The sequence below is a fragment of the Capra hircus genome, chromosome 11 (genome assembly GCF_001704415.2).
Source record: "Capra hircus breed San Clemente chromosome 11, ASM170441v1, whole genome shotgun sequence".
In the NCBI taxonomy this organism is placed as follows: domain Eukaryota; kingdom Metazoa; phylum Chordata; class Mammalia; order Artiodactyla; family Bovidae; genus Capra; species Capra hircus.
Genome location: NC_030818.1, coordinates 74838548 through 74855120, shown reverse-complemented (window position 1 = coordinate 74855120; position 16573 = coordinate 74838548). Strand labels below are relative to the sequence as shown.

At 35.2% G+C, this 16573-nt stretch overlaps 1 protein-coding gene across 2 annotated transcripts in view; it reads right to left on the bottom strand.

Annotated features, from left to right (window-relative positions):
- The window catches only part of ATAD2B (ATPase family, AAA domain containing 2B), a 127355-nt gene that overhangs the window by 55221 nt on the left and 55561 nt on the right, over positions 1 to 16573 (bottom strand). For both annotated transcript variants that reach the window (XM_018055586.1, XM_018055587.1), the window contains exons 16-17: positions 9573 to 9884; positions 7141 to 7276 (exon numbers count right to left, since the gene is read on the bottom strand). In XM_018055586.1, coding sequence (XP_017911075.1) covers positions 7141 to 7276; positions 9573 to 9884 — 448 coding nt within the window. The remainder of the gene's footprint in view (positions 1 to 7140; positions 7277 to 9572; positions 9885 to 16573) is intronic.

Here is a 16573-nt window from a genome sequence, read left to right as displayed (position 1 = left end):
TCGAAGATCCCACATGCCATGGAGCAACTAAGCCCCTGGACCACAACTGTTGAGCCTGTGCTCTAGAGCCCAGGAGCTGCAATTGCTAAGCCCATGTGCAGCAACCACTGAAGCCTGTGCGCCAAGAGCCCATGCTCTGCAACAAGAAGTCTGTACACTGCAACTAGAGAATAGCCCCCATGCAGTGCAACAGAGAAAAAGCCTGCCCAGCAATGAAGACCCAGCACAGCCAAAATAAGTAAATATATAAAATTATTTTTTTTTAAAAAAGATGCTCAAGCAGGGGAAGTTACATAAGCATACATATGTTTTTGGATGGTAACTCTAACTCAGCATATCAGTAGAGGAAAGAGTTTTTGAAAGAAGGTAAACAGTAGGAGTAAGGTAAGGAGCAGCAGCTGCGCTTTGCTGAAGCAGCTCTGAAGAGATACCCCACGCCCAAGGTAAGAGAAACCCAAGTAAAATGGTAGGTGTTGCAAGAGGGCATCAGAGGGTAGACACACTGAAACCATGCTCACAGAAATCTAGTCAATCTAATCACACTAGGACCACAGCCTTGTCGAACTCAATGAAACTAAGCCATGCCCGCGGGGCAACCCAAGATGGGCGGGTCATGGTGGAGAGGTCTGACAGAATGTGGTCCACTGGAGAAGGGAATGGCAAACCACTTCAGTATTCTTGCCTTGAGAACCCCATGAACAGTAGGAAAAGGCAAAATGATAGGATACTGAAAGAGGTACTCCCCAGGTCAGTAGGTGCCAAATATGCTACTGGAGGTCAGTGGAGAAATAACTCCAGAAAGAATGAAGGGATGAAGCCAAAGCAAAAACAATACCCAGCTGTGGATGTGACTGGTGATAGAAGCAAGGTCCGATGCTGTAAAGAGCAATATTGCATAGGAACCTGGAATGTCAGGTCCATGAATCAAGGCAGATTGGAAGTGGTCAATCAGGAGACGGCAAGAGTGAACATCAACATTCTAGGAATCAGTGAACTAAAATGGACTGGAATGGGTGAATTTAACTCAGATGACCATTATATCTACTACTGCGGGCAGGAATCCCTCAAAAGAAATGGAGTAGCCATCATGGTCAACAAAAGAGTCCGAAATGCAGTACGTGGATGCAATCTCAAAAATGACAGAATTATCTCTGTTTGTTTCCAAGGCAAACCATTCAATATCACAGTAATCCAAGTCTATGCCCCAACCAGTAATGCTGAAGAAGCTGAAGTTGAATGGTTCTATGAAGACCTACAAGACCTTTTAGAACTAACACACAAAAAAGATGTCCTTTTCATTATAGGGGACTAGAATGCAAAAGTAGCAAGTCAAGAAACACCTGGAGTAACAGGCAAATTTGGCCTTGGAATGCGGAATGAAGCAGGGCAAAGACTAATAGAGTTTTGCCAAGAAAATGCACTGGTCATAGCAAACACCCTCTTCCAACAACACAAGAGAAGACTCTACACATGGACATCACCAGATGGTCAACACCAAAATCAGATTGATTATATTCTCTGTAGCAAAAGATGGAGAAGCTCTATACAGTCAACAAAAACAAGACCGGGAGCTGACTGTGGCTCAGATCATGAACTCCTTATTACCAAATTCAGACTGAAATTGAAGAAAGCAGGGAAAACCGCTAGACCATTCAGGTATGACCTAAATCAAATCCCTTATGATTATACAGTGGAATTGAGAAATAGATTTAAGGGCCTAGATCTGATAGATAGAGTGCCTGATGAACTATGGAATGAGGTTCGTGATATTGTACAGGAGAAAGGGATCAAGACCATCCCCATGGAAAAGAAATGCAAAAAAGCAAAATGCTGTCTGGGGAAGCCTTACAAATAGCTATGAAAACAAGAGAAGTGAAAAGCCAAGGAGAAAAGGCAAGATATAAGCATCTGAATGCAGAGTTCCAAAAAATAGCAAGAAGAGATAAGAAAGCCTTCTTCAGCAATCAATGCAAAGAAATAGAGGAAAGAACAGAATGGGAAAGACTAGAGATCTCTTCAAGAAAATTAGAGATGCCAAGGGAACATTTCATGCATAGATGGGCTCGATAAAGGACAGAAATGGTATGGACCTAACAGAAGCAGAAGATATTAAGAAGAGATGGCAAGAATACATAGAACTGTACAAAAAAGATCTTCATGACCTGGATAATCACGATGGTGTGATCACTCATCTAGAACCAGACATCCTGGAATGTGAAGTCAAGTGGGCCTTAGAAAGCATCACTACAAACAAAGCTAGTGGAGGTGATGGAATTCCAGCTGAGCTATTTCAAATCCTGAAAGATGATGCTGTGAAAGTGCTGCACTCAATATGCCAGCAAATTTGGAAAACTCAGCAGTGGCCACAGGACTGGAACAGGTCAGTTTTCATTCCAATCCCAAAGAAAGGCAATGCCAAAGAATGCTCAAAGCAACAGTTAGAACTGGACATGGAACAACAGACTGGTTCCAAATAGGAAAAGGAGTACGTCAAGGCTGTATATTGTCACCCTGCTTATTTAACTTATATGCAGAGTACATCATGAGAAACGCTGGACTGGAAGAAACACTAGCTGGAATCAAGATTGCTGGGAGAAATAACAATAACCTCAGATATGCAGATGACACCACCCTTATGGCAGAAAGTGAAGAGGAACTAAAAAGCCTCTTGATAAAAGTAAAAGAGAAGAGTGAAAAAGTTGGCTTAAAGCTCAACATTCAGAAAACGAAGATCATGGCATTTGGTCCCATCACTCCATGGTAAATAGAAGGGGAAACAGTGGAAACAGCGTCAGACTTTATTTTCTTGGGCTCCAAAATCACTTCAGATGGTGACTGCAGCCATGAAATTAAAAGATGCTTACTCCTTGGAAGGAAAGTTATGACCAACCTAGATAGCATATTGAAAAGCAGAGACATTACTTTGCCGACTAAGGTCCGTCTAGTCAAGGCTATGGTTTTTCCGGTGGTCACGTATGGATGTGAGACTTGGACTGTGAAGAAAGTTGAGTGCCGAAGAATTGATGCTTTTGAACTGCGGTGTTGGAGAAGACTCTTGAGAGTCCCTTGGACTGCAAGGAGATCCAACCAGTCCATTCTGAAGGAGATCAATCCTGGGATTTCTTTGGAAGGAATGATGCTAAAGCTGAAACTCCAGTACTTTGGCCACCTCATGCAAAGAGTTGACTCATTGGAAAAGACTTTGATGTTGGTAGGGGTTGGGGGCAGGAGAAGAAGGGGACGACTGAGGATGGGATGGCTGGATGGGATCACTGACTCGATGGACGCAAGTCTGAGTGAACTCCAGGAGTTGGTGATGAACAGGGAGGCCTGGCGTGCTGCAATTCATGGGGTTGCAAAGAGTCAGACACGACTGAGCGACTGAACTGAACTGAACTGAAACAGTAGGAAAGATGATCAGTTAGAGGTATGCTATATAATAACTCAGGCATGAGATGTTAATAACAGTGTAGACAAGAATAGTAGCAGAGGAGGTAGAAGGAAGAGCTTGAGATTAGACGTATTTAGTAAGAAAAACCTATAGGACTGGGTCATTTACTGGATATAGAAGGGAAGAAAGAGAAAGAGTTGAGAATGGTGTCCAATTTCAGTCAGGACAACTGAATGGATAGTAGCTCAGAGGACTGATGGGAAGAGAAGGAGAGACACAAGCAAGCACACACCGAAAGATCTGTGACACAACATAGGGTGACAGGCAGCTGGACAAAGCTTAAAACTCAAAAGTGATGGAGGCTTGAGAAAGATTTGGTAGTTATTGTCAAAGGTGACAAATAATGAAAATACTCAGAAACATCATTTCTCTATCAGATTGGTAAACTGAAGATTATAATACTCTTATTAGTAAGTAGATGGTGAAAAATTGGTATTCTCATGAATAGTGAGAATGGAAAAGAGCACAACTTCCTGAAGTTAAATATGGCAAATATATGCCAAAATGTAATATATCCAAGGATATTCTGTAATGCATCCTACTCCCAAAGATTCCCTTATCTCTGTGTGCTCTCTACATTTTTTCCCACAGTAGTTATCTTCTAACATTTTATCTAGCATGCTTACTGTTTTACTGTCTGTCTCCATCTAAAATGTAAGTTGAATAAGGGCAGGCATTTTAACATGGATCCAATTACCTGGAGCAACATCTGGCACACAATAAGCACTTTGACAAAAAATCTGCATGAGTGAAAGCCTATATGAAAGAACGAATGATTCATATAAATAAAAAGGTATTATTTTCATCTATCTAGTTGGTAAAGATTTTAAAAGACAAACAGTGCTCAGAAATGAAAAGAGAATAGAAACATAACCCTTTCATACATTAGTGATGAAATATAAATTGGTACAACCTTTCTGGAAGGCAATTTAACAACCTCTATCAGGTTTTTAAACATATATACACTTTGACCACAGCATCAGTTTTTAAAATCTTCCCTAAGGTCTGCATCAGAAAATGGTATTAAGATATATACTTAGAAAGATGTCTATCATAAATAAGCACTGTTTATAAAATAGGAAAAGTGGAAACTTTCATTTCTATCAATAAGGTTACTATAAACTGTGATACATTTAAAAAATACTATGCAGTAACTGTTTTAAAATAATGACATTAGACATATATTGACATGAAATAAAATCCCTAACATAGGAGGGAAAGGCAAGTTACATTAACAGTCTTACAGAAGAATATAAATTATATAAAGTAAATATATGGGTCTGTCTATATGGATAGCAAGAATACCGAAGTGTGGTCACCAAAATGTTAACAAATATTACCTTCAGGTGCTTGGGCTTTAATTTTACTTTCTTCTTTAAGCTCTTTTTTACTTGAATTCTCTACAGAGTATATCATCTTTCTAATCAGAAAAAACAAAGCTATTCTCATTTGGAAAACCTCAGAAAGTTCTGTTTCTAATCCCTTTATGGTAATATACAGTAAGAAAGAAAACTTATTTTCCATCATAAGCGTTCTTTACCAGATCGATAGGCCTTAAATACTTTGACTTCTATTTCATCGTAAATCTAAAGAAAAGATTTCAACAGTTTTAGGAAACTATTCCTTAAACAGAAATGCACCACCAATGCCTGCACTAGTGTTACTGACACCAGCATTCAAGTCATGCTTTCTACTTGTCCAGCATCTTTTCTGTATTAATCTGGCATGCTGACACATGTTGCTCAAACAAAAAAGCCAAACCAAACCAAATCAACAAAAACAAAACATGTGTGCAACCCTTATTAAAGGCTTATATTCTAAGGTAAATACTTCTTGGAAAGTGTGAAAAATTGTATCATCCAACCTACCCATAAAAACCTATTAAGCTTAGAAATCAATTTGGAAACCACATAGTACAACAGAAGGAATATGATCCCAGGAAACAAATAGTACCAAGTCTGCCCCCTGCTAGCAGCATGATCTTGGGCAATTTACTTAACTTCTTTGTACTTCAGTTTCCTCATCTATAAAATGATGATACCACAAATGCTAAATGACTGTTGAGAGGCCTATATGTATTACCATATATGAAGCCCCAGCTTTAACACCTACCACATGTCTAGTTTGTAATAAACAACAAATGCTAACTCCTATACTCAAAAGGACAGCAAATGTCACCATTTTTCCTGTAAAGCATTTCTGGACTTCCCTATGCAAGCCTGTTAGTTCTGTTTTCAAAACACCAGCCATATCCTAATGCTTGTCAACTGCAAGAACAAGAACTTTACCAGAATAAGAACTATATCTCATTCATGTTTCTAGTAGCTAGTATGGTGCCTGACACAGGGTTTTTAAAAAAAATGGCAGAATGAGTGAATAAACAAACTAATTTTATCAAAACATCTCTTTAAAAAGTTCATCCTAGGATACAGCTGTCTCACTATTAAAGTCAAACCAATGAATTGGAAAAGCTTATGCAAAAGAGCGATTTCTTCAGAAAGGCTAAGTCAAACAAAATAAACCATGGCACTGATATACATGAAGTCAGGGACAGAATATTCTTAATATAAAATTGAAAAACTTGTCGTTTGATAGTTTCTTGGCTTCCACTATGTATTTCAAATTCAAACAACTAAAACTGTTAAAACAAATAGCACACACACAGCTAACCAGGTGAAAGTCAGAAAAAAATGATCATTTGGTTTTCCCTTAATAAACAGATTTGTAAAATTACTAAAATAGTGTAAGAAAACTTCCCGGAGAGCATAAAAGAAAGGCTTTGCCAGTAGAAGACAAAAGTTTCTAACAGGATAGATTGCCTTTAAAGAGTAAATTAAAGTGATTTAGTCTAATTTTAAAAACTGAAAAACAAGGAAGGGTTATCAATGCAAATTATCAAATTAACATTTCACCAAAATCTACATGAGAGAAACTTCATTAATGTTGAAGACTTAAATTCATTCAAAATCTCTCTAAAGAAACATTACTTAAAAAAATACACACAATGTCTTCTAATAAAAGTCCTATTAGACCTACCTGACTGGAGCATTATGGTTCTTCAACTATCCTGATAATTATGTAAATGCAAGCGATGATGCTGTTACTATTTGAAAACTATTTAATCACTTACTTTAAAATTACATTAGCACTAAAACTGTTTACCTACTGAAGTGTATAGCAAAAGCTGCTTTACTGTAAGTAAAGGTAAATAGAAAAAACATAATCTAAATTAGAATGTGTAAACTAATGAGGTTTTGGACAATCGGAAAGTTGTTGATTTAATTACTAAGCAATTTCTAACTCAAAATCTCTAGTACCCTAGAGTCCTAAATTATCATGTGAAACTTATTACAATCAAAATACTCTAGATCACAGTAAATATTTCATTTCTGTTCAGTTGAAATGAAAAGCAAGAATACTGGGGACATGGATTGACTTTCTTCTACCCTACTTAAAAAAAAAAAAGAATCCCACAATCAGTTTAAGGAAAAATATCTTTAGTTGACCAATAAGCCAAATTACTACCACACAAAAACAAAAGCACAATATAAATTTTCCAGAATTATGTCCAAACAACAGAAAAAAAAAGTCCTTAAGGTTATAACCATAAGTAAAAATATACTGCAATTCTAACCATAAAGTAGTAAAAATCACTCTAAGTTGAAAGAAATTTGATATATATTGCTTACATTGTAAAATGAAGGTAAGGTTTATGTACAGCAGCAGCTGATGACTGTTTCTTTGGTGATCCTGAGTGACAACTTGTCTCAAAAATTGATAAAGCATTCTCATCGTCACTGTCATCTAAAATCAAAGTTTCTATATCTGTTTTAAAAAGAACACAAAGATTATGAGGCTTAAGAAGTCATTTAATATTACTGACCTACCAAAGCTAAGGAAAACTGATTAAAAAAACAAGTGGCAGTAACAAGTTATCCATCAAATAACACAAACTGACCAGGCAAATTGACAAACTACAGTATTTTGAATAAGTTATAAATGGAACCAATGTAATTATTTCACGTTTACAGACTACTTAAGTATTATGAGATACATTTTTGGAGAATAACTACAAGCAGTCTGGAAAAGACATGGCACTCTCATAAAGTTCTCACCTGCTTACTAAGAATCTCTAAGTTAATTTTTACCAAAACCAGTACATTTAATATAAAATGGTTTAATTAATAGAGTAATTGAAGTATGGCCCAGTTCTTACAAAAGCAACAAGGAATAAATTGACCTTTATTTTTCTCACATGGCATACACACACATATTTCAAGGAAAATCTAGTCTAGTTAAGAAGGGACTCAGGAATTTAGTGGCAAAAAAGCCAATCTTAGAAAACACACTCATTCAAATAACATTAGTCTCTTTATGGGTCTTAAGTTACTGCTCAATGAACAACTGGAACTAAAATTCCTATTGAGAGTGCCATACGTAAAAATTTACCTAGTCTACAACCTAAAGTATTATAGCTGTAATTCATACATACTTAACAAAAGTGTCAATTCATTCAACAAAAAGCAATGCTACACGTATAGGAGAAATGGGAGGAAATTAAAATTGACAGAAATCATATCCTTCCCCAAAGAAAACAAGGAAAAAAAGAAGTATGCTTTCTAAAATGAGATCGTGAATTGTGCTGGCAGACAGGGCACAATTCAGTGGCTTTTAAAAGTCAAATATTGAACATGACTAATACTATAAAAATTAATCAAGTAATTAAGTACAATTTGGTTGATAATTCATATACAAGGACACTTACTAAGAAAAATATTAAAGACCAAAATAATCCAGAATAATATACCTAAATAACTAAAAAATATTATTAATAATCAAAGTGATTTATTCCTTCCACTGGCATATGAAGAAAAAAAAGGATCTAAAGCATACTTAATACTTATGGGGAAAAAAAGCGGTAAGAAAACACAGCTAATAATGTCATAAAAAATTTCTCAAATGGACATAAAGAAGTTATAATCTCTCAGAAGAGAAGGTAGATTTTTATGATTTTCTAAAGGCAACATAGTTTTAATTTTAAACAGGGAAAATATACAGATTCTAGATTACAAAAATCAGAGACAAGAAATGTACAGTTCATGGCAGAGTAGATGGCTCATACATAGTATCTATTCTCCTCATTTGACAAATTTAAAAAATCAAGTAATAAATGTGATATTTCAAGAGAATCTACCCTAAAAAATAGAGTTTCTGAAAAATATATTTATAACAGCAAAATTCATTGATTACTGATATTTACTCTATATAACAGTTATAATGTTAACATAATTCACTAACAATTTTCTATACAGTGAAAACTACATGCTAAACAAAAAAAAATTAAGACAATTTTTAAAAATTACTGTCTTCAAAGTTCATGGGCTTTACTTTGATTAGCATACAAACCTAAAGTTTTCCTATAAATGAGTAACATTTTTTAAAGTAGCTTTCTATTTTTTTCTCAAATCCAAATACAATCATGAGGCCAGAATTCAAGACCATCTATAATCAGGTTCTACTTTACTCCCTCACTGATAAACTACACTCCATTTGCACACACTACGGAGTGCTGTGCCAGTAATAGCAATATGATGAGCTGAATCCAGAGGGACATTATAAGGGACATGGTTAAGAGCACTGCCTCTGGAGTTGGGCTCCCTGGGTTTGAGAAAGACCTAGAACTTACTAAGTGACCCTATATAAGTGAATATCTTCATTTTTGATAGAGTAAGAGTACTACCCCACAGGATTGTTATGAGGATTAATAAATGACAATTTATATAAGCACTTTATAATAATAAGAGAAATGTAAACCAATACTACTACAGTCAACTTTCCTAAAGATGGTAACACTCCTATATTAAGATAGTCAGACAGTCCCAAGAGTGAATAAACAAAACAAATATTCAGAACAAATATCCATTCATTATTCTTATACATACTGAGTAGGCAACTACTGTATGCTAGGTCTAGAATACAGTGGCAAATGAAATAGATATATCTCCTATATTCATGGCAAATATAAAAGAGTAACACACAAATACTTTTATAGGGATATTCAATTTATTTACTTATGCCCATACTTATCATTTTAACAATATGAAAAGAGAATTTATACTACCTTCTTTCTTGTCACTCTGGCTAATCTCAGCATGAGGAAACACTTTTTGCAGGACGGCTAGGATGTTGTTGAAGCTTCTTTCCAGCAGTGGTTTTATGATGGGAGACAGTGCATGTCCCGAAGACATGACAGCACGCTGGGAAGCAGGCACAATATTCTGCATTGCATGGTAAAAATCTTGGGCGTTGAGCACGATTGAGGAAACATCTAGCTGCAGTTTATGACTGCTAGCATAGATCTGGGGATAGCGCCTCCGCAGGGCAATCAGGGCAGCTTCAGTGCACAGGGCCTTGATATCAGCTCCGCAATAGCCTAATGCACAAAAGGAAAAGGATAACAAAGGTAAGTCCAGTTTTCCAAGTACCAATTATATTTTGCAAATATGTACATCTTTATCCAAAAAACTAATACTAAATCAGTTATTATGGGCAATTTTACTATCAAAATGAAAAATGACCCTTTAAAAACATTTAATAAAACCGTTTATTAACTAAAAATGCTTTGAATATGTTAACAAATACATAAACTAATGACATTAAAAGAAGTCATATATTTTTGTGCCAAAACCACTGATTATAATATACCTCTTTCTTCAAGAAAGGTTTTAAGAAAAATAACGTTATATCAATCCTTCATCAATATTCCTAATCATCAGTTTAGTCCTTAAGGCATTAGTTTTCCATAAATTTTTCTAATATTACTAATTTCAAACATATATAATGGAGCAGTACAAAGCAGAATATATAAGCAGAAACTTCGAAATCAGAGCTATTCTACTACCAACTCTGAGTGCAAGGTAGAAGAGGTTAATATCTAAGTATCCCCAAAACTATAAAGTTGTAAGCATCTCTGATAATTCCAAACGTATTAAAAGGAATGAGAATTCTTCAATTTTTCACATTAATTTCCTTTTTATATTTACTTTTAGCTTAAAGTGATTGATAATCTAGTTCAAAGGGCTACAGAGACATGAGGCACCATCCATTACCCATATTTAAGTGATCATCAAGTTAAATAACTGATCGAGCTGCCAGTGAAGTCAGTCATTTGATTCATTTGAGCAACTAATACATAGAAAAATATATGAACTGTTAGGTCTTTAACACAAAACAAAGGAGAAAAACTCAAACTAGTCATGGCTGGTTTTTTACATTATGGATTAATCCAAATTAATCTACATTTGGCCACCTTTGTCAATTACGCCAGCATGGGGAACCACTCAAACAAGTTACAGAACATTAGTCCCTAAGCTCTTCCAGGAGTGTTATCCGATTTAGTTCATTGTATATCTTACAATGACCTTGTAGAACACTTAAGTACTGAAATTAAAATGGTGATTAGACAGGAACACTAAAAGCAGAGAAGAAATAGTCCCAGGTTAACTGGCAGAAAAAGAACATTAAGGAACAAAACCATATAAATCAAACTGACTCACATATCTATAATAAACTATATCCCTATTATCAGTAAAGATCACCTTAATTAAGTCCTACACACAACAGAAAACTCTTTACCCTGCTCTCCTTTTTCCACAGCACTTATCACTTTATCATTTACCTAATATTTTTATTATGTGCCTTCTCCAACTAGAAAATGACCTCTAGATTATTTGTCTTGTTCACTAACTGTTTATCTATCTCAAATACCAAGAACAATGTCTGGCCTGGCATTCAATAGATATCCAATAATTTCCTGAGTGAAAGAATGAATGAAAAGAGAAAAGAGTAACAGCAAGGGTATAGTCTGGAAATATAAAACTGTTAAGTTACCATGTATTACAGGAAAAGGGGAATGATGAATCATATCTACTAGGCTTCTTTTTTTTTTTTTTCCCCCAAGAAATTTAAGCTCTTTTAGTATTAAACCAACGTACTGGGAGTAAAATTTTCAACTAAAATTATTAAGTATTATATTATTAAAACAAACATTTATTAAGAGGTAGAGGAAAACTTACTATGTTCTATGAGAATTTAATTAAGAAAAGGATAAGCAGATGAAGCTTTCACATTGTCCCATGGCAGCAATCAATTTCCCAAAAATTCCTCAGAAAAAAACAAGTTTAGTATTTAATTCAGTTCAGTCGCTCAGTAGTGTCGTTGCAACCCCATGGACTGCAGCACGCCAGGTTTCCCTGTCCTTCACCAACTCCTGGAGCTTGCTCAAACTCATATCCATCGAGTCGGTGATGCCTTCCAACCATCTCATCCTCTATCGTCCCCTTCTCCTCCCGCCTTCAGTCTTTGGCAGCATCAGAGTCTTTTCCAATGAGGCAGTTCTTCACATCAGGTGGCGAAAGTACTGGAGGTTCAGCTTCAGCATCAGTCCTTCCAATGAAGATTCAGTTCCTTTAGGATTGATTGCTTTGATCTCCTTGCAGTCCAAGGGACTCTCAAGAGTCTTCTCCAGAACCACAGTTCAAAAGCATCAATTCTTTGGCGCTCAGCTTTCTTTATGGTCCAACTCTCACATCCATACATGATTACTGGATAAACCATAGCTTTGACTATATGAACCTTTGTAAGTAAAGTAATATCTCTGCTTTTTAATATGCTGTCTAGGTTGGTCATAGCTTTTCTTTCAATGAGCAAGTGTCTTTTAATTTCATAGCTGCAGTCACCATCTGCAGTGATTTTGGAGCCCAAGAAAATAAAGTCTGTCGCAGTTTCCATTGTTTCCCCATCTATTTGCAATGAAGTGATAGAACCAGATGCCATGATCTTTATTTTTTGAATGTTGAGTTTTAAGCCAGTTTTTTCACTTTCCTCTTTCACTTTCACCAAGAGACTCTTTAGTTCCTCTTCACTTTCTGCCATAAGGGTGGTCTGAGGTTATTGATATTTCTCCCAGCAATCTTGATTTCAGCTTGTGCTTCACCCAGCCCAGCATTTCACACGATGTACTCTGCATAGAAGTTAAATAAGCAGGGTAACAATATATTAGCCTTGACACACTCCTTTCCCAATTTGGAACCAGTCCGTTGTTCCATGTCCAGTTCTAACTGCTGCCTCTTGACCTGCATACAAGTTTCTCAAGAGGCAGGTAAGGTGGTCTATTCCCATCTCTTGAAGAATTTTCCACACTTTTTTGTGATCCACACAGTCAAAGACTTTAGTGTAGTCAATGAAGCAGAAATAGATGTTTTTCTGGAACTCTCTTGCTTTTTCTATGATCCAACGGATGTTGGCAATTTGATCTCTGGTTCCTCTGCCTTTTCTAAATCCAGCCTGAACATCTGGAAGTTCTCAGTTCACGTACTGTTGAAGCCTCATTTGGAGAATTTTGAGCTTTACTTTACTAGCGTGTGAGATGAGTGCAATTGTGCGGTAGTTTGAGTATTCTTTGGCGTTGCCTGTCTTTGGGATTGGAATGAAAACTGACCTTTTCGGGTCCTGTGGCCACTTCTGAGTTTTCCAAATTTGCCGGCATATTGAGTGCAGTGCTTTCACAGCATCATCTTTTAGCATTTGAAATAGCTCAGTTGGAATTCCACAACCTCCACTAGCTTTGTTTATAGTGATGCTTCCTAAGGCATCACTTGACTTCACACTCCAGGATGTCTAGCTGTAAGTGAGTGATCACACCATCACTCTCTCATTTTATTTTCTACTTCTTAAAGAATGAACACCATCCCCCAAAACACTATCTTTTCCTGTTCCATACATATCTGTAACATTAGTTCAACAAAGTAACTGTAGAACACTAGCTCAGACATAAAGTTAATCGAACAATCCATTTCAGAGGAAGTAAAGAATAAACAACCACCTTCAAAAAATATAAACCACACTCCTTTTACTTCTTTAAAAGTATATACAGTTACTGAACATCCTATATGATCCAATTTTTAAGTGCTAAAAGTCTAAGTTAAAAAAGAAAAAAAATGCTCGTAACAATGCAGAACAGAAAAAAGTCACTAAAAGTTATTTTATACAGTAAATGTTGCCCATAACATTTGTGTGTGACACAATATGTTAATAATATAATTAGCAATCTACTGTTCATTTTTCTTAACTTATTAAAGATAACTTTAGAGTTTATCAACTAAAATAGATTCCATGTAAAGAAGTAAATTTTCTTCCCTAAATTATATGGTTGTTTTTATACTGACACATTTTATTAACAATACCAAAAATCACATTTGTTAATATCACCACACTATAGTCTCATCACTATAGTCTTTTAAGTGTTAGCAAGCTGTCAGCTCACAGCGACAAATATAAGTCATACAGCACCCTTTGAGAACTGCTGTGTGGCTTATAATCCATTTTGTTAAAAAAAAATTCTAATATTTTTCTTGAAAGTTTGAATTTCATCATTAGTAATAAAGTTTTACTTGAAAAAAACAAATTTTCACATGGATTATCATAACCAATAGACTATAAATTACAGGATTTATTTTCATTATATTTGTTCATGAATGAGAATTACTAGTTTATATCTGTGGTTGTCAACCTTGACTAGTCTTCTGAAAAAACAATGAAAATGAATCAAAAATAGGTTACCAACAAACTTAGTGAATCAGAATCACTAAGTGGTGGTTTAATATCATAAACCAGTAATATCATACCAGTCATTCTGATAAACAAAAAATTGAAAACTACTGAGTTAATAATGTATTTTCCTTTTGTTTAGTCACTAAGTCATGTCTGACAATACTTTATACACTTCCCTTACTAGACTCTAAAACATCATAACTAGGCTAAATAGGTTATATTAAGTGTGATCACATGTCCTGGTTTAGGCCGCTTGCCTAAACAGCATATTTTTTCACTCTCAAAGGGTCTTGGTTTAGAAAATAGATGATATGACTGTTCTAGAAATACTGAAATATAGCCTCTTTTGAAAGCTAAAAGTTGGTATTAGAGAAAATATCAATATTCCTTCCATAAAGAATTCCATAACTATACCAGTTCTACCATTACAATTCTAATATTCTGATAAACACACATATCTTAGACACACACAAAGAAAGCATTATGAGTACTGTTAAGATGGAGATTTGTCTGAAAGACTGAAAGTATAAACTATTCAAAGAGGCTATAAACTAGGAAAGGCAATAAAATTTTATGAAGCTACTTTTTAAGTAAAATACCAAACAGTGAAGGTTCACAAGCTAAGATGCCTCATTGACAGATACCCTTTCATTGCTTAAACCTTCTTAGTGAAAATGAATAGACAAATATGATTAGATAGAAGATCTTCATTAACTTTAAGCTTCTACTATTTATGCACATGTTCTAGAAACCAAAATTACTTGAAGACTACTAAAAATCACACCTATGAAGCATGCAAACCTCCAAGTACTTGGGAATTCATTTCAAGATAAAAGTTACCAAATCCATAACCTCTAACAAAAGGTCAACTGTGTTTTCGGTTCTTCATCAAAACCCTGCTTACTCTTTTGTTAGGCATAAATTTCACTCTACTGAACCCATACATGTTAAAACATCTTTGGGATACATAAGTGATAACTTCATAATGAATTTAAAGTGTACTGCTATTTCATTCCTGTTTGAAGACTTGCATTTGATTTTTTTTAATGTGAATTGGTTTCTTAAATGAAATAAATGTCACAAACAAATTAGAAGTCAGTTAATTATAATTAATTATCATTTTTATGTCACTCTCCAGGAAGAAAATAGTATATATATATAAGCAGATTCTAAACCAGCAACGCCACCCCCAAAAAAGGCAAGAGAAGTTTTTCAGTCCTATAACAAAGTATTTCTTAAAATTTTTTTAACTTAAGAAACTGACTAAAAGCTAAAATAAATAACCTGGTAAAATGAGAAGTAGTGGCCTTTGGAAATTAAAAAGAAAACTGAGAATCTAATATTTAGGATGACGAGTTAGAGTATATAATATTTCAGATGTAGATAGGGTAATAAAAAGTAATTTTTAGATTACTCAGGGAATTTCCAAGATTATCTGAAGACTTCTGCTTATTTCAGTTAAGGATCATTCTGTGACAAATTCACAGACCAATCAACAAAGACTTTCCATTCTGATCTGTACTCTAACACAATATCATAAAAGTAGCAGGAAATAAAAGGGGTCAAATTTTCAAAAAGGGCAAAGACTGGATTTTGTACCAAATACCACCCTCTCCCATAAAGCAGCACAAGGCTTTGCAAAGGTCAAGCCAAATTTACATGAAATGGGTCTGGCGCATGCTCTCTTATACCAGGCAAAGCTTAAACTGGAGTAGTGCTGGAGAGATTTACGTTTTCTCCTCACCAGAAGATGTCGAGGTCTTTGTGGTTCAAAAGCTGAGGTATGCTGCTTCGGAGATGGAGGTCCCTGTGGATGAAGAGGATAATTCGGATGTAGCTAACTGAATGGACTAATGTTCTATTTAAGTTTTAATTATTTGATGGTGGACCACAATGATTTTTTAACTAAGTTGTTCTTTTTGGTTTTGGTAACTTTAAACTTTTCCCAAGTAGACTGCTGATTGTTAGTGGACTTATTAGGGGAACTTCTTCATAATACTTAAAAAATTCATGGAGAGATTTTTTTAATCTATATTTTTGAGAGAATGAGAGAAAAATAGACAAAAGACAGAAAAAGAATGAAAGAAAAATACCTGCGTGTATATTCAGCTGCTTAATACTATATTCATTTTTATTTCAGACCTAATTAGTGCCAAACTCCTGAATTCTAAAACCTATGCATTCCATCTCCTATGTATGCACATAAAATACTCTCACCATATCCTTTTAGGGCAATAGTGTTCATTCACTCTGTAGAATATCTACTCTGTGAATAATTTAACATTAACTTGGAGAGTTTAACATTTAGGGAAATATAGCAGATGTCATTAAGTATTTTCTTTGAAGACTCCTCTCACTCAACTTCTACACCACCAGAATGAAGATGAGTCCATCATGTAATCTGCGAAGTAAAAGACTACAGTCCTGCCCTATACATGGATCTTTACCTCTTATTTAAGCTTATTTTTCTTAGTAAAATTTCTGAAAGGGAACAGTTCCTAAAAGGAGACA